Genomic DNA, 17,896 nt, shown 5'->3' with positions numbered 1-17,896 from the left:
ACTTTTCCCATCTTTGACTCCCCTGTTTTTTTTAAACGAACACAACACAAAAACTCCAGGCCCCCGCTTCCCATTTTCTCTCTCCCAGTCTTCCCTGCGGTAACCTCCATCTACTCTGCCGGTGCTTCCCTCGTGTCACAGCGGCAGCGCCGCCTCTTTGAACTTTGAGCCGTCCCGTCGTCAGTCAAACTTAAGGACCGAGTTAGTCGTGGTGGTATGAAGAGGTGAATGCTAGGGTTTTGGTGTTGAAGGAGGAGATAGATCTGCTAAAGTTTGGCTTTAATTGTTTTGGTTTTGGTTTTTGGAAATAGAGAGGTAAAGGCGTTTGGATGGTAAGAGAAGGAGGGAAAGAGGGGAGAAGAGAAGAGAAAGGAGGAGGTGGTAGTAGCGGATGATGAACGGAGCTCAAGAGAGCGATCGTAAAGGGAGGTGGCATTTTGGTAATTTCTTCACATGGAATGGCAGATCTTGTTAGCTACGGCAATGCCCAACGTGACATCGACCAGGTCTTCCTCTTTTTATTTCTATTTCTATATTTCTTCATCACACTTTTTTTTTTTATCTTAGTTTATATTATAAATTGTAAAATTTTTTATTTATGGCTATTTCTTCTCAACTTCTTTCTAATTTTGTTTCACTTTCAATTTTGTCCCCGGTTTTCCTGATGCAAGGGGAAGAAATGAGGGGTAATTTCGTGGAAATTTTGGATTTTTTTGGTTATTTTATGGAGGTTGAGAGTAGTGTTTGGATTCTTTTTATTTTTGTCTAGATTTTAGTGATTTTAGTGGACTTTACAAAGCTTAGAAAAAAAAGGTGTCTTTTTGTGCCTAATTTAGAGGAATCTCAAAAGTTGCGTTTGAAAATGTTGAAAATTTATGTTATTTCTTGGTTATTAGAGGAATTTTAGAAATGGTTGAAAACTTTAGTTAATGAAATTGGAAGTTGCATGCTTTAATGGTCGATAAGTTTTTCAAATGTCAAAGCCATGCAGGTTTGCTTGGGATTGCAGAAATAATACATTGACATTGAACATATACATGTGTATTACTCAGGAACAGAGTAAGGGATGCTTAATGCTTAGATGTGCTGCTTCATTCTTCTCGATTATCAATTGAAATTTTAAGTGTTAGCGTGAGGTTTTGGTTACTATAACTTAGCCATTAATATTATTCTCTTTCTTGATGGTTTTGTTGTTGATTTGGTTCAAAAATTTTTGTACATATCGTGATGTTGTTATCCTCTTACAAATAATGTTTTAACCTTTTGTAGGCATTAATAGCTTTGAAGAAGGGTGCTCCGCTTCTGAAATATGGTCGCAAGGGAAAGCCTAAGTTTTGTCCGTTCAGACTTTCTAATGTAAGTTTGGGTCCAATTTTTGAAGCCTTTCTGCTATGTTCCTCTGATGTGTGAATATTAGTCTTATGCTTTGTTAGATGGTTTTGAGTTGAAGTGTGCGCAAAAACCGATGACTTATTAAAAAACCGATGACTTATTAAAAAACCATGCATTAAAGTTTATTTGCTCTCATTATGTGCAAGTAGTAATTATATTGACACTGAAATTTACAAAAATTGTGATTTCATTATACTAGTCTTTTCCACTGTATAGGCATGTGACCGTGAAAAAAGAAACAAGTACACAGTGATTGGCTATCTTTTGAGATACATGCTGTTCTAACTAGACCATAATTTTAGGACTCTGTTTTAAATTAAAAAATGATGCTGTTTACTAGTTGCTTGGCTTTGCTCAAATTTTATGTTTTATCCAACTAATAATTCTTTCTTTAATTTCTGCACCTACTAACAGTTTTCATTTGTTAAAATTGCAGGATGAAACATCTTTAATCTGGATTTCAAGCAGTGGTGAAAGAAGTTTGAAGTTAGCCTCAGTGTCTAAAATTATTCCTGGACAAAGAACTGTAAGATCTTTATGGTTCTATTGTTACATACATACATAGTATATTATACTCTATTCTTTACTATTTTTGTCACAACATCCTAGTTTTCTTCCTTCTATGCTGGCATTCTTTTCTGCTGAATTTAGACTCATTTTTCATCTTTAATGCTCTATCAGGCTGTTTTCCAGAGGTATCTCCGTCCTGAGAAGGATTATTTATCCTTTTCTCTTATATACAACAACGGGAAGAGGTCACTTGATCTGGTTAGTAGTGGAGCTTTAATATTCTGTTTGTAGATAAATAGTCAACTATTGTTGATATTTTAATGCTTGTATTTGCACCTGTTTTAATTTAATGCCTTGTTGGTTCCTAGATTTGCAAGGATAAAGTTGAGGCAGAGGTTTGGATTGCAGGCCTCAAAGCATTAATAACCTCTGGTCAGGGTGGACGCTCTAAAATTGATGGCTGGAGTGATGGAGGCCTCTACCTTGATGTAATTCCATCTTTAGTTGATTCCTTATGGCTAATCATTTTGTGGTTTTCCTGTTTCATAAAGTGCCATACATAATGGTTCCTGTTTGTACATTTTGGAAATGTGACAATATTTTGCCCAAGAGTTATTCGTTATTCATGAATCAATTCCAAAACTATCGTCTAAGCTCTTGCTAAATAAGAATAAAGTCTGTATGCATATGCACTTGGTTGTTTGACAAATTTAGGTGGTTAACTTTGTTTTTTAAGGCTTTGTTCTTTATTCTTTTAGTTATGATTTTTTTTTTTCATTTATTGGCATATGAATTCTAGCTTTCCAATATTTTGTTAATTGTGTTACTGTTATAGCTACTGTTATAAATTGTGTTTGACATAAATGTTCACTGATTGATTTCAGGATGGCAGAGACCTGACTTCAAATAGTGCAAGTGACAGTTCTGTTAGCGCTACTCGAGATATTAGCTCCCCTGAGGTTTCTGTCAGTTTTAACCCCAACACTTCTCCAAACAGTTTACGGCCTGAGAATTTTCTTCATTCTGAAAGATCACATGTAGCATCAGACAGCACAAATATGCAAGTGAAAGGATCTGGTTCAGATGTTTTTCGTGTAAGTGTTTCTAGCTCCCCAAGTACTTCAAGTCATGGTTTTGCACCTGATGATTATGATGCTTTAGGGGATGTGTATATATGGGGTGAGGTTATCTGTGATAATGTTGTGACGATTGTGGCTGATAAGAATGCCAATTATTTGAGCACGAGAGCAGATGTGCTTCTTCCCAGGCCTTTGGAGTCTAATGTAGTTTCAGATGTACATCATGTAGCCTGTGGGGTCAAGCATGCTGCCCTAGTTACAAAGCAAGGAGAAGTTTTTACATGGGGTGAAGAATCTGGAGGACGACTTGGCCATGGTGTTGGCAAGGATGTTATTCAACCTCGTCTTGTTGAATCACTGGCTGTTACTAATGTTGATTTTGTTGCCTGTGGAGAATTTCATACTTGCGCCGTTACAATGTCTGGGGAACTTTATACATGGGGAGATGGAACTCACAATGCTGGCCTTCTTGGTCATGGTTCTGATGTCAGCCATTGGATACCAAAGAGAATTTCAGGTCCTCTCGAGGGACTTCAAGTTGCTTCAGTAACTTGTGGTCCATGGCATACAGCATTGATAACATCAACAGGACAGCTGTTTACTTTTGGGGATGGTACATTTGGTGTCCTGGGCCATGGTGACACAGAAAATGTTCCGTATCCAAGAGAAGTAGAGTCTCTGTCAGGATTGAGAACAATTGCTGTGGCATGTGGAGTGTGGCATACTGCTGCCATTGTGGAGGTTATTGTCACTCAGTCTAGTGCTAGTGTTTCATCAGGAAAATTATTCACATGGGGGGATGGTGATAAAAATCGTCTTGGACATGGGGATAAGGAACCCCGGCTTAAGCCCACATGCGTTCCAGCACTAATTGATTACAATTTTCAAAAAGTTGCTTGTGGACATAGTTTGACAATTGGTTTGACAACATCAGGGCATGTTTTTACAATGGGGAGTACTGTGTACGGTCAACTTGGGAATCCCAATGCTGATGGAAAGATACCATGTTTGGTAGAAGACAAGGTTTCAGGGGAATGTGTTGAAGAAATTGCCTGTGGTGCATATCATTTAGCGGTTTTAACATCCAAGAATGAAGTCTATACATGGGGAAAAGGAGCTAATGGTAGGTTGGGCCATGGGGATGTTGAAGATCGAAAAACTCCTACTCTGGTTGAGGGTTTGAAGGATAGACATATCAAATATATTGCTTGTGGTTCAAATTATAGTGCTGCAATATGTCTCCATAGATGGGTATCTGGTGCTGACCAATCTCAGTGTTCGGCTTGTAGACAGGCTTTTGGTTTCACCAGAAAAAGGCATAACTGTTATAACTGTGGACTGGTACACTGCCATTCCTGCAGTTCAAGGAAAGCACTAAGAGCAGCTTTGGCTCCTAATCCTGGGAAACCATATCGTGTCTGTGATTCCTGTTTTGCCAAACTGAGCAAGGTTTCAGAAGCTGGTAATAGCAGGAGGAATTCTGTGCCTCGCCTTTCAGGTGAGAATAAGGACAGGTTGGATAAGACTGAAATAAGATTATCCAAATCCGCAACTCCTAATATGGACTTGATTAAGCAGTTAGATAACAAAGCAGCCAAGCAAGGAAAAAAAACTGAAACGTTCTCCTTGGTTCACTCTACTCAAGTACCTTCTTTATTACAGTTGAAAGATGTTTTGTCTACAGCTGTAGATTTGCGATGGACAGTTTCTAAACCAATTCTTACTCCATCTGGAGTAAGTTCCAGATCTATTTCACCTTTCTCAAGGAGACCTAGTCCACCACGTTCTGCTACCCCAATTCCAACAACATCAGGGCTTTCTTTCTCCAAAAGTATCACAGATGGTTTGAAAAAGACAAATGAACTTTTTAACCAAGAAGTTCTTAAGTTGCGTGCACAGGTAAGACTGTTGTAATTGCTGGTGCTTTAATATTGTAATTGGAGGCTATTCTGAGATTTGGAAAGTGGGATGGGCCTTGTGGAGACTGAATCAATGTAATTGTGATAATTATGGATCTTTTCTAGGTTGAGACCCTGAGACAGAGATGTGAACTCCAAGAATATGAGCTTCAAAAATCAACAAAGAAAGCTCAGGAAGCTATGGCAGTGGCTGCAGAGGAGTCTGCTAAATCTAAAGCTGCCAAAGAAGTTATAAAGTCATTGACAGCACAGGTTACCTTAAGCTTTATATCAATCTCTCTATTGTTTCTTTAAACTCCTTTAGAAATCTGTTGTTATTTAGGCATAACTTTCAAAGCAATGTTCACATCCTGTACTTGCATCAATTTGAAAATTCAAAGCATGTAAACTCATGATATGCATAATGTTTTATTTAACATTATTAGCTATTGAAGATGATTGAATGATTCCTCTAATTAGCTTATATATTAAAAAGTACATTTTATTTTAGTGATTATAAAATCCTTTGCATTCTTAATTGTGACATTTTGGTTTCAGTTTGCAATCTTAGCTTTTTCTTTGCCTTGTCTATTTGCTTCTCATAATGCTCAAAAGGGATTTATTTCTTCCAGCTCAAGGATATGGCTAAGAGATTGCCTCCTGGAGTTTATGACAGTGAGAACATTAGACCAGCATACCTGCCAAATGGCTTGGAGCCAAATGGTGTTCACTATCCAGATTCAAATGGAGAGGGACATTCGAGATCTGATTCAATTGGTGGCTCTTTCCTGGCTTCTCCCACTGTAATCGACTCTACTACAATCAATGGCACTCAGAGCCGAGCCCAGTTACGTAGGGAATCAACTGGAGCCAATGGTGCTGTGTCAGAGGCTGTTGATGAAAGGGAATCTGGGTCTTTTGGAGATGGTGAAAATGGCATGAAATCTAGAAATTCCGCATTGGTTGCCAATGGCAATCAAGTGGAGGCTGAGTGGAATGAACAGTATGAGCCTGGTGTCTACATAACTCTTGTAGCACTGCAGGATGGAACTAGGGATCTCAAACGAGTGCGCTTCAGGTACATTTTCTGTTTTCTTTTCTTTATGCTTTGGCTAAATACAACAATAACAATGCAAAAAAAAAAAAAAGAAAAGAAAAGATGAACGAGAAAATTGATGATTTGTGGATTTGATGTCAGAAATAACTGTGGGTTTGGATTGTAGGTTTTTGACCCGAGTTATCTTAATTATTTTATAATTTCTAATAACATGATTGAAAGAAAAAAAGCAACCTTTGAAGGGAAAACAAGAAGAAAATTGAAGAATTAAAAGCACCCATCTATCTGGGTCTGTTTCTTGCATCGATGAAGTTGGTGGATGCTCAGTTTGCATAAGGTTAATGTCACGAGTGGCTCTTAAATTATAATAAAATATTAAATGAGGTATTTGAATTATGAATTTATTATCTAATGTAATATTTGAAGTGTTGTTTGTACATCATGTGTCATCATTCGAAGCTAGTCGTGTTAAGAGTGAGTATCACATTAGTTAATAGATTTGTATTTCATATATTAGTAGAAATTTTTAAAGTTTAGATACCTTGTCGAGCATTGCAATATATTTTTGGGACCATTCATAACATAAACCTTTTTCATAACTGTTTAACCTTTATGGATATGTGATGTTAAAGAAGTGTTTTTTGTATGCAGCCGGAGAAGATTTGGAGAGCACCAAGCAGAAAATTGGTGGTCAGAAAACCGTGAAAAGGTGTATGAGAGGTACAATGTTCGGGGATCAGACAAAGTATCAATTTCTGGGCAAACTGCACGCAGATCAGAGGGAAATCTCTCGCCCACTTCGCAAGTGTAACGAATAGGAGGGAGGGACATTTACCATCGACGACCCATTTGTGCCGGGGATGAGTCTAGGGAGGGAGAAACGAAGCATGAACCCCGTTTTCATTTTTCTTTTTCTATCTCTTTTTGTTCGCTCATTATATTTTTTTGATTCCCCCCTCCTCTTTTCTTTTTTTTTTTTTTGGTTCGCCCTCTATAATTTATTTTCTTTCATTTAATTTATAGGTATTTACCCTTGACAAATCCCTTGTATTGTAGTGTATATAAGATTATCATTTGCGAGTCAAATTTGAATGCAATTGAAAAAGAAAGAATAGGTAAGTAGTCTTTGTCGTGATCAATGCATGAGATCAAAAAGGGTTTTAGTACTATACAATATCAACATGAGCCATCAGTGTGATGCAACTGGGCACTAAGAGTTTGGTGAAGAAGAGGTATGCTAAATTGCTAATCACTTGCTTGGTTGGGATTTACAAAACTTTGTTATATGTTTTGATTTAGTTACGGAGTTAGTTATCTGATAATTCATTCTATAAGTGCAGGAAAGAAACAATGTAGGAAGTTATTCCACTGCTGCATTTTTTATTGATAGCCGACAAGATCCTTACAAAACTTTAAATCATGTATTGTCGCCATCTTAATGCAGCTATTTAACTTGAGTTTTGCTATTTTGTTAGCCGACGACTCATAAATAGCTAGAAAATACATAAATAACAAATTTATAAGAATTTATTTCTTGTGAGTAGTCTCGTACACTTTAGTAATTTGTAGGAAGAATTTGACAATTTGTGCACTATTTAGATGTATCACTACATGATGCTGTATTTCTTTCCTCTATTTCATTTTTTAGATAAAAAAAAATAATGCCAAGCAATATGTATATGGGCAATTAATATGATCATTAAAGGCTCATAAATTTGAAGGAAATACCCGACAATGATGTCATACGGTTAGGTTTCTAATTCTGAAAAGGAAGAAATTTTTGTGAATCTTGTCTGGCAGTAGCCGCATATCCAACAAAATGATGCATAATTTCTTTGCCTATCTAAGATCAAGAAACCATAGACAATCAATGGGCCACACTTGTCAGAGTATGATTAATCAGGTTTTGTCAGATGAACAGATGAAAACAAGAGGATAAATTTGAATATCCCATATTATGTTAAAATTGAATTTCCTGCTCTGATTAGGACCATGTTGGAAAAGATAATTGCTGTTCAGTTTCACTACTTTTATGCTTTGGAAATGAATTAGGTTAGCACATAATCCTTTGCTTTATTTATTAGTCGGAAAAGCTTAAAGTCTTGTTTAAGTCAACCAAGTGACCAAAAATCAAATAGAAATAGTATAGTAGTAGCTTAAAAATGTTGCGAAAATTTCCATGGCAGTTTGTAAAATGTTTACAAATTTCGTTAAGGGCTCTTTTTTGTCTAAACCAAACCCACTTTGAATTTTCCCTCTCTCAAAATCCAAAGTTTATTAACCAACTTTGACCTTGGCTTCTGCCTTTGCCCTTTGATAATAGTCTCACATGGCTACCACTTGCCGGTGCAATATGCAGTTGAATTTCAGTGCCTTGCTTAGAAAATCATTTCCTCATCCTATATTCATAACATGAGCAAACCCTTACTAGAAAAATAGAAGTTTATGAAATCAAAACATTTTGAGCAATTCAATGTTGAACGAGTCATTGAATTTTCTTATCCCTTTCTCCACTCTCCCATAAAAAGAGGAAAGATGATTTGTGTTTTTTCTTTTTTATATATATAATATTTTTGAAACTGTCATTAAAAATTAAAAATATAATATTTTATCAACAAATCACACTATTTTTACCTAATAACTATGTACATGATTTTGCTTTTGCGTATATTTGATAAGTTTATTTAATCAAGGCATATTAATGGTTATTGGTAGATAAAGTCGATGAAAATCAAGTCAATTTGTAACAATTTCAAAGATAAATGTTATGTATACCTAAATATTTGACTTAATAATAAAAACATATATTACTTTTAAATTAACAAAAATACATACATCTCTTTTTTTTTTTTTAATTGAAATTTATGCTTCTTTATAGTTTTACTTGATCAATGAAATAATGCAAAATTTTCAAGAAATCATACATAAGCGATAACCTTTCTTGCCCCATAATTTCACCTTTTCAAAAGAAGAAATACCACACAAGAACTTTTACCAAGTACTACTTAAAACACTTACTAATTGTTGCATATTTGATGTTTTTTGTGATTCTTTTTGAATTTTTACTAATTAAAATCATTTAACATCAAATTACAACAAATATTCAAAAACTCATAGCAAAAAATTATAAATTATTTTCATTAGATTGGACGGTTAACTAAACATGAACATGTAATATAGTAGCAATAGAATATCAACAATGTCATAGTAATTTTTATAAATTATTCACATCTCACTCACTATGCATTAATTAATTTTAAAAACAAAAGAAAACTTTTGAAAGATCAGTGATCTCACCAAAAGAAATATACCATCGAATCAGACTCCGTCTCTTTACCTGAACTACCTTGATTAGATTTCATCTTTTTTTTTTTAATACTTTCGGTTACGAAAAATTTTCATGCTAGAATACTACAGGTTCCGACGATTTTTTTGATCCTGATTTGTGAGTGCGTAGGTGTGTGATTTTGGTTGCGAGAGCTATAATATGATTACAAACATGTTTACTTCTGTATTGAACAATTTTCAGGAGAATTAATTTAAAATGTGTAATTAATATGTAAAATTATGATTATAAATAAAATTTTAAAAGAAATTAGAGAGAAATATCTTGTAGGCAGCGGGTGTAGAATAGGATATGGACAAGAGAGGTTGTGGGAAAAATCACAAAGAGTTGAAAGCAGAGAGAAATAAATATAGAAAGATGGATATCACGTCATGCCTACATAATTTATGAGCATTATTTTCACTTTATCTGCCCTTTTGAGCTCAACCACACCGTTTCCTCCACGTAGCATCTTCACATTTCTAATTGCCATGAATTTGACACCAAATATTTTGAAACCTGGAAATTGGTTTGAAAATGAGTTTCGAAAAAGATCCATCATTATCAAAGTAAGAGAACTCGTTCTGATTAGATCACATATTGAAAAAACAAAAAGAATAAGCTACACTCAAGAGGATAATGAAGAACTTGCTCAAAAACAAAAGTTCCACTAGTAGTTTTGCATTTTAATTTCTTGTCTTTCATTGGTACAAACAAAAATGGTTTTTTTTTTTTTTTTTGTTAATATTGAAGAAACTACTCATTGCATTCCATGAAAGCTTCAATGCAATGTGAATATCTCCTTAGAGCAAGGAGGATTTACATACCAAGAAAAATCATGGACATCTTAAAAACAATCCAAACAAGAAGAAAAGGGTACCCACCAATATATATAATCGCATCTTCATCTACGTTTCCATGCATTGCATCTATATTTTTCCTTTGTTGAATGAAACTTGGAAGGAAAAATGGGAAAGAACTTTCATGCTATAATATGTACTACAATATATATATATCTCTTTGTTCAATTTCCTATTGATCTTCATGGAAATCTTCTTGAGCTTTGTAATCCTATGTCATTGTGTTCCTTTGAAGGGCCAGAAGGTGGGATTGGCATTGCTTTTGGCAAGGCACCATCGAAGCTGCGTGGTGAATTCTGATGGGACTTCGGGTTCACCTTGAACATATGAGAATATCTCGATGATGAACCAGGAGCTTGACCAAACAAAAATATGAAGAGCAATAACAACAGCCAGAGAACTAGAACCAGACGTTTTCTGCTGCCCATTTAATCACTTTAAGAAGACAAAGGGAGGAAATCCAAAGAGAAAGACAGAAAGAGAAGGAGTTGTTAAACTGAATCGTTGAATGAAGGAGATTCAGTTGTTCACTTTATGGCGCAAATTACAAAAGATTATGCCCCAAAGAATATATATAATGTATAAATGAAAGATGTTTGGTATGTTGGTGACTGTTTCGGGGGTGGCTTGTATAAGAAGAAATATGAATTTGTATATGCAAAAGCATGAGATAGAAGTAAATGCTGTTGGTGCTGGGGTCAGGTGCTTTGGCTTGAGCTTTTCATGACTATTACTAATAAGGATTAATTAATCAAACATCTTTGCACAATAGTTTATTGCATTAATAACTATAATATAAAAAGGATGGATTGTATTGAAGAGGGTTCGATTGAACGGGTCCTTAGGAAATGTGTTTGGAGGAAAAAGTATTGACAGTGCATAAAGTGCCAAAAGATTATGCAAAGAAAATTAGAAAAAATTGGAAACAAATGGAAAGATTTGGAGTAAAAGAAGGAATTGTGTAGTTTGGTTAGGTGAAGAAGTAGGACCATATCAAATTGAATGGCCGACTGGGGTACTTGAACTGTTAAACAAAGTCCCACGACATGGAAACTTGTCCCTTGCCTCTATGCAACCAGGACTTATTGATTACAATAGGCTAATAGCCCTCACATTCTCTCCCTTACTCCTGCACAAAACAAACACCCCCACCCTCTCTTTCAAGTCCATTCCTATATGGAGTATTAAATAACTGTCCTTTCTAGCATAATAAAAAATTTGTGTCCTTTTTTCCACTACTTCGTATCTCTTCTGAGCAACACTATCCTCGCTATTTCATTCTATATTGCATCAGCTGTGGTGTATATCTTTTCAATTTCTTGTAGTACTCCATCTTTTTCTTTTTTTTCTTACTTTTGACAGCGGAGAGATAAACAGGGTACTGGGTAGGACACCTTTGGGCAAAGGAAAGTAGCAGCTCCTTTAATTCGGGGGGTAACAAATGTAGGGCATGCCGAAATGGCCAACGCCCCCAATCCTATGAGGTTAAGGGAGGAGAGTTTAACAAATGTTGATGGGGCCTGATGTCATGTCCCCAAGTGAATAAAGTGACCCCAACTGCTGTTTCAGTTGTTAGCAGATATGAACTGGGAGACAGATTGATGGATTTTTCATGATCTGTGAACAAGACTTCAGCCTTTTTTGCTCAACTTTAATTTGGGCAAAAGGCAGGGAGCTATAAATGTTTCATGTGGCCCTGTCTGTTCAAAAAACCTAACTACAATAGTACTAGAAATTCAGGATAGTGAAAAAATTTCAGGGTGTGGGGTAAAATATGTGAGTGGAAATTTTCTTTTCTTTGTTTTCTTCAAATGGCATGGCCATGTGATCCCCAACTAAGATGATCTGTCAATGGCCAATGGGGCTTGGTTTTTCTTGGGGTAAATACTTTTCTAGTTAGACAAATATTGAATTCAAAATTGCACTTACCAGAAACAAAGATCCAGTTTGAAAAGCAGTAACCAAGAAGAATAATAACGTGATAGGCAGCCTTTTTGCTGCAATTGTCAAAGGAAATTAATTTAGATGCCTTCCGAATATATATAAAAAATATTTTTGGCGGAAAAAATATTTAAAGCATGTTCACTACTAAGGGTGTAAATGATACATTAGTATTCGTAAGTTACTCGGATTCGATTCGAAAAAAATTCGAATTCGGTTCGATTATTGTAGAGTCGAGTTCGAGCTCGAATAGCTCGACTTATCGATCGAACCGAATTCGAATATTTTTATATCTGACTCGAGTAACTCACGAGCCTAATCGAGTTTTTATATTTAAATATATTTTTATTATTTTAATTAATAAAATATTTCGAGTTCGAATTCGAGTTTGAATTCGAGTATGAATAATCGAACTCTTGTCGAATATACGAATCGAGCTTATTTTTACATATTAATTAAACTTAATCGAGCGAGCTCGAATAGCTCGAATTCGATCACGAATCGAGCTCGAGCTTGAAAAATAAAACTCGATCGAACTCGAACTTCTCACTATTCGACTCGTCTCAGCTCGTTTACACCCTTACCCACTACAAGAGAGAATTTCATTTAGGAAAGCATCAGCCATTGCTGGTTAGTAAAAAAGGTTTGAATGAAACGTCAAGCTTTTAGACATGATTGATAATAGACCATAACTGAAATATTAGCATCAGCTCCAACATTTGGAAATTAAAAGGTTAAATTGATCAAATGTTACTAGAGGCAATTTTGGAATAGAAAAAGAAAAAAAAGGCTTTTTAAGACTTGTTATCCGGGAACTCATTCATTTTAGGAAAAGTTTTAGACATAGTTTTTAAGATAAAATTTACGAAATTTTTTATTAAAAATGATTAAATAAAAAAATTAAATTGATAAATTAAGATGTCTTATTACAAAAATCAAATATGTAAATTTTAAAAAATTTTAAAATTTTTCATAAATTTTTAAATAAATATTTTTACAAAATTTAAAATTTTTTTAATCTTTAAATAAATATTATTCAAATTTAAATTATAAATGCCATTTTGACAATTTTTTATATATATTATTGATATTTATAGTAAATTCTACTAATTCATCTATTTAAATTTTTTAATAACATTTTTATTAGATCGTTTTAAATAAAAATTTTCGCAAACTGTTATCTAATGAACATCTTGATCAAGTCTTTAGTCCTCGTTTTGGTACAATAAGGAACCAAAAATTTTTTATCCGAAATTTGTTCCAACTAGTTAAACTAAGCTTGGTTGAAGATAGAGAGTAGAGTAGAGTTTGTTTCAATGAGGTGGACAATGTTTGGGTTAGTTGTCCAACTCAATTGGGGCCAAATCCTAAATAGTAAATAATTTGGGCTACTCTAGACCTAATAGTAAAATCTAAAGTTAGACCTTGCATCTTCGTGAAAAACACTAAAAAATAAAAAACTCATTCGTGAACTGATTAACTTGGTAAGTTTGGATTGACTTTAATTTTCTTTCAACAAATTTCAAAAGGTAGAAGAAAGAAATTAATTAATCAAAGAATACATATTTAAAAATTTTTTTTCTTTGACTGGTATTTTTATTTTTATTATTTTTAATTTTTATTAAAAAAATAAAAAAAAACAAAAACATCAATAAATTGGGTTAGTTAACTGATTCCAACCACTTGTTTTCTTAGTATTTTGAGATCATTTATAATTATTGTAATATAATTAATTAATTATAATTTAATATTATGTAAAATTTATAAAAAATTATATATTGTTTTTATTTATAAGTGATGAATTTTTATATAATTTTTTATTATAATTAATTATTATAATATTATAAAAATGAAAATTGTAGGTAAAATACTTACAAAATTTTTTAAAAAAAAGGAAGAAAATTGTAAGTAAAATACGAAGAGAAGAAGGTGGATGTCAGATGACAATTAATATGCCTTAACTCAAGAGAGAGCTGCCATGTTCTACGTTTAAAACTCAGAGTTAAGGTTCACCAAACCATTCACCATCTTTCCTATGGTTAACCCTTTTGTTTCATTTAATCCTATCCCAATATTTCCAGTCAACTGGACGTGGGTCGTGGGCAACACTAACCCAATCGCAACCAGGTCATTCTCTTTGACTCGGTCTATGAAAAATAAATCTTCACGAGTCAACTTCTGGGCACCCAAAAGGGGGCAGGAGCTGGAGTAGCCGGCTCGAAGTCGGTGACCAAGTGCCGGGTCCAACTCATTAACAGTGAGTGAAGACCCTATAATTAAAACCACGCTGGAAGGGCTGTGGTGGTAGCTCGAGATTGAATATATGGATATATACATATATAGAAAATGTAGGTCGGTTGGGTCAAGAGTCAAGAAGGCCCCCCCTCTCCCTCCCTAATTATATCTTCCCAGACCCACAGTGTTAAACATTTTCTTGCCCTTTGAAGTTTGATGCGTTAGATTCAAAGCTCTGAAAGCACACACCCGACGTTTCTTCTTGTCGTTGTTGGTGTTACATAGTGTTGGCGTAGACAGTAAATTATGCTACAGATATTAATATTTAATACAGAATTAGCTTTGTATAATACTTCTTTTTTATTCTTTAATTTCATCTGTGATTTTTAGATTTATATTTGGAACTGATTCACATACAAACATAAACATTATTAAAATATGAACGAAAAATGGATTAAATTTATAATCGTCTGTTTGGTTAAACATACTAATGATAAACATTGTCCATATTCTAAAGGCACGTCAATAGATGAATAAATTTAAAACAAATTCAAAGAAATATAGATAAAAATAAAATATTATAAAAAAATTTACGGACTAATAATGCAATATACATGATAGTTTATACTTTCTCCATTCCATATATAATTTATTGATTTAACTTTTTTTATCAATTTTTTTTAAGCTTTGATTGCATTTTATTTTCAAATATTATTTGTTAAAAATTTAAAAAGTATTCATGAGCAACTTTGGAAAAAGTATATTTTCAATGTATATTTGTTAAAAGTTAATGCGATGAAATATTTAAAATAATTTTAAGTTAAAGTTAAACAGTTTTGATGAAGGAAAAACTAATCAGAATACTATATATTTTATGTATATATATGAAGTATACAGAGTATATATCATTGTAGAAAAAACTAGGCTTCATATTTTGACCAATCCCACTATTGTAGATGACAGAGTCTAAAAATCACATCTCAAAAAAGGTTAAATTTAATTAAGTTTTTTGGGGTAAGGAGGTTAAATATAATTTGAATGTAGATATAGACATTTGATTTTGCTATCAAATCATATTAATGGCGACAGTAACGTAAGACAACATATGGTTAAGACTTTCTCTCCGGCTGGCGAAGCCACATGACTCAAATTTCAATTGTGGATTACAGCAGTCTAAAATCTTGACGCAAATCTCAACTTGTGGAAAGAGTCCAGTCAACCATGTTTACCAACTGTGTTACGACTTATTTTATACATTCATGTCAGGCACATCATTCTATAGGACCAGAATTTCAAGATCGATGTAAATTCCACAAAGAATTTCGATTAAATTAATCTATTTTTACACTACTGTATGTGATTAAATTAGTACTCCAATAATCTACTTATAATGACACACATAAGGTGGCAATCAATTCGAAGAGACATAACTTTTGATCTTGGTAAGATGATTAAGAGTCATTTTATATTGGCGGAACAATGCAATGATAGGGTTTTCATCGTTTTCAACGGTTTAAACAACATTGAATTGAATTCTAAATTTTTAAGAGTTTCAAGTCTATAATTATGTGGATTTATCTTGCTAATGAATGGTATTTTAAATGCACTTGTCAAGGTTATATTTTTAAATTATATTTTTCGCAATCAGGTACTAATATATATATATATATTCTTAAAAATATATAGCTTTCTGGTACTTATCCAGGATAAATATTTGCTAACGAATAGTTCCATAGTTGTTATCAAGAGAAAGTTAAACAGAATTGCAATTCTGCGTTCATACTTCGTACCTTGGATTCTCGTAGTTAGTCATTTTGGTGTTGGACTACGCGGAGAGAAGAGAAGCAAGCTGTCAAAAAGTCTTGGTTTTTGCCCCGTGCTCTACGTTGATATTCATCCTACTCATTACACGCCTACATAAATTTATTATATTGGTTAATAAAATAATTCCAATTTAGTACGAGAAGTCAAAAATAAATAAATAAATTCTAAAACAGTCCTCGCATTTGACCAACGAACCCCACGCCCAAAATGACACGTTCAAAACGACATTATTCACGTATCTTTTGACTCTTTCGCCTCCATAAAAACCTCCCCTTCTCCACTTTCTCTTCTCCAAACTCGTTCTGAACAAGGCAAGGCTCTCTGAAAAAACGAGGAAAAAAGACAACTTTATTTTAGTTCCCCTGAAACAAAAATCAAGAAGAAAAAAAATGGTGAAGGAGGAGCTGTACATAACAGTACCGAGTGTTTTCCGGTGTCCAATCTCACTGGATGTAATGAAGTCTCCGGTTAGCCTCTGTACGGGCGTTACCTACGATCGTTCTAGCATCCAGCAATGGCTCGAATCCGGTCACAACACGTGTCCCGCCACCATGCAGGTTCTTCCTTCCAAGGATTTCGTCCCAAATCTCACTCTCCATCGTCTAATTAACCTCTGGGTCCAATCCTCCACTCGCCGGCCTGGGTCTGACTCTCCGCGGCTGCTACAGGCCGCGACTCCGACGATCTCTGAGGTTCAAGCTAAGCTATTGATAGAGAAGATTGAGAGCGAGAGCTGCGCCGATTCTTTATCTAAGGTCGTCGAATTCGTAAGCTTTTGTGAAGAGAACAGGAGATTTGTAGTTACACTCGACGGTTTCGTTGAGGTAATCGCCTGCGTTTTGACAAGGAAATGTGTGGAAATCGAAGCTTTGGAAATGTCGGTTAGGATTTTGGATTTGATTTTGGGCGAAGACGGAGTCAAAGAACGGTTAAACAAATTAATCCTCAAAAGCAATCAGGAAAACAATATCTTATCTGCAATCGTTTTAATTCTCCAAAACGGAAGCCTCAACTCGAAGATCAAATCCGTCCGAGTTCTGGACTCACTCGCACTGGACTCAGAATCCAAACGCAAAATCGCCGACTCACAAAACCTTATATTCATCCTTCTCCATCTCCTAAAAACCAGCAACAATCAATCTCTAAACGACGCCGTTACCTCCTTTCTAACCACCGTGTCAATAACTCGTTCAATCAAATCCCTCCTCATCCAAAACGGCGCCGTTGAGATCCTTTCAAACACCCTAACTGAAAAGTCATTGAAGTTGTTGGCAATACTTTGCACTTCCAGCGAAGGCAGGTTAGCGATCGGTTCGGAACCGAAATGGGCGGCGGGGATAGTTGAAAAGTTGCTGAAGATGTCAAAAACGGCGACGGAGGATGCCGTATTGGTGCTGTGGAGCATGTGTTGCGTGAGCAAAGACGAGAAAGTGAAAGAAGAGGTGGCTAAAGGGAATGGAGTGACCAAAATTTTGGTGGTAATGCAAAGAGAAGGCGAGGGGAATGTGAAGATGATGTGCAGGGATTTGGTGAAGGCTCTAAGGGCTGGCTGCAAAGATCGTTGTTTGGGAAGTTATGAAACCAAGACTACCCATATTAGGCCTTGTTGAGATTTTTGCTTCTAATTGTTTCCATTTTGGCATAAATATACACAGGAGAAAGAAAAGGAAATTCAAAGATTTTTTTAAAAAATTTTCTTTTAGTACTGTAAATGGAATTACCAGTTAGTCATATTTTTGTTATTGCCATTTTTTAGTTTGCTGTATATTTTTTAA

The 17,896-nt window shown here is 34.7% G+C and overlaps 1 protein-coding gene and 1 pseudogene across 3 annotated transcripts; both read left to right on the top strand.

The window, feature by feature from the left end:
- Positions 1-7,075, top strand: LOC111315696 (PH, RCC1 and FYVE domains-containing protein 1-like). Of its 2 annotated transcripts, XM_022917620.2 has the most exons (9): positions 1-506; positions 1,270-1,356; positions 1,829-1,918; positions 2,074-2,160; positions 2,271-2,390; positions 2,787-4,880; positions 5,006-5,152; positions 5,512-5,957; positions 6,588-7,075. In XM_022917620.2, the coding sequence occupies exons 1-9, from the start codon at positions 459-461 to the stop codon at positions 6,745-6,747; spliced, it is 3,279 nt and encodes a 1,092-aa protein (XP_022773355.2). In that variant the 5' UTR covers positions 1-458; the 3' UTR covers positions 6,748-7,075. The 2 variants fall into 2 exon arrangements, with proteins under 2 accessions (XP_022773355.2, XP_022773357.2); XM_022917622.2 differs by lacking the exon at positions 2,271-2,390.
- Positions 7,076-16,406: 9,331 nt separating this feature from the next.
- LOC111315695 (U-box domain-containing protein 29 pseudogene) lies at positions 16,407-17,869 on the top strand (annotated as a pseudogene). The gene has a single exon (XR_016330791.1). The product of XR_016330791.1 is annotated as a U-box domain-containing protein 29 pseudogene (transcript).
- The last annotated feature ends 27 nt before the right edge of the window (positions 17,870-17,896 follow it).

Source organism: Durio zibethinus, chromosome 20 (assembly GCF_047325235.1).
Source record: "Durio zibethinus cultivar Kanyao isolate XHJ-2024 chromosome 20, ASM4732523v1, whole genome shotgun sequence".
Classification (NCBI taxonomy): domain Eukaryota; kingdom Viridiplantae; phylum Streptophyta; class Magnoliopsida; order Malvales; family Malvaceae; genus Durio; species Durio zibethinus.
The sequence above is the reverse complement of the archived record's forward strand: the minus strand, read 5'-3'. Positions and strand labels throughout refer to the sequence as shown.

Excerpts from the sequence above, each read along its gene's own strand:
- LOC111315696 (XM_022917620.2), top strand. The coding sequence starts at position 459 with ATGGCAGATCTTGTTAGCTACGGCAATGCCCAACGTGACATCGACCAG. Across the intron at positions 2,391-2,786 it reads ATGGAGGCCTCTACCTTGAT|GATGGCAGAGACCTGACTTC; the intron begins GTAATTCCATCT and ends GATTGATTTCAG. Across the intron at positions 4,881-5,005 it reads TTCTTAAGTTGCGTGCACAG|GTTGAGACCCTGAGACAGAG; the intron begins GTAAGACTGTTG and ends GATCTTTTCTAG.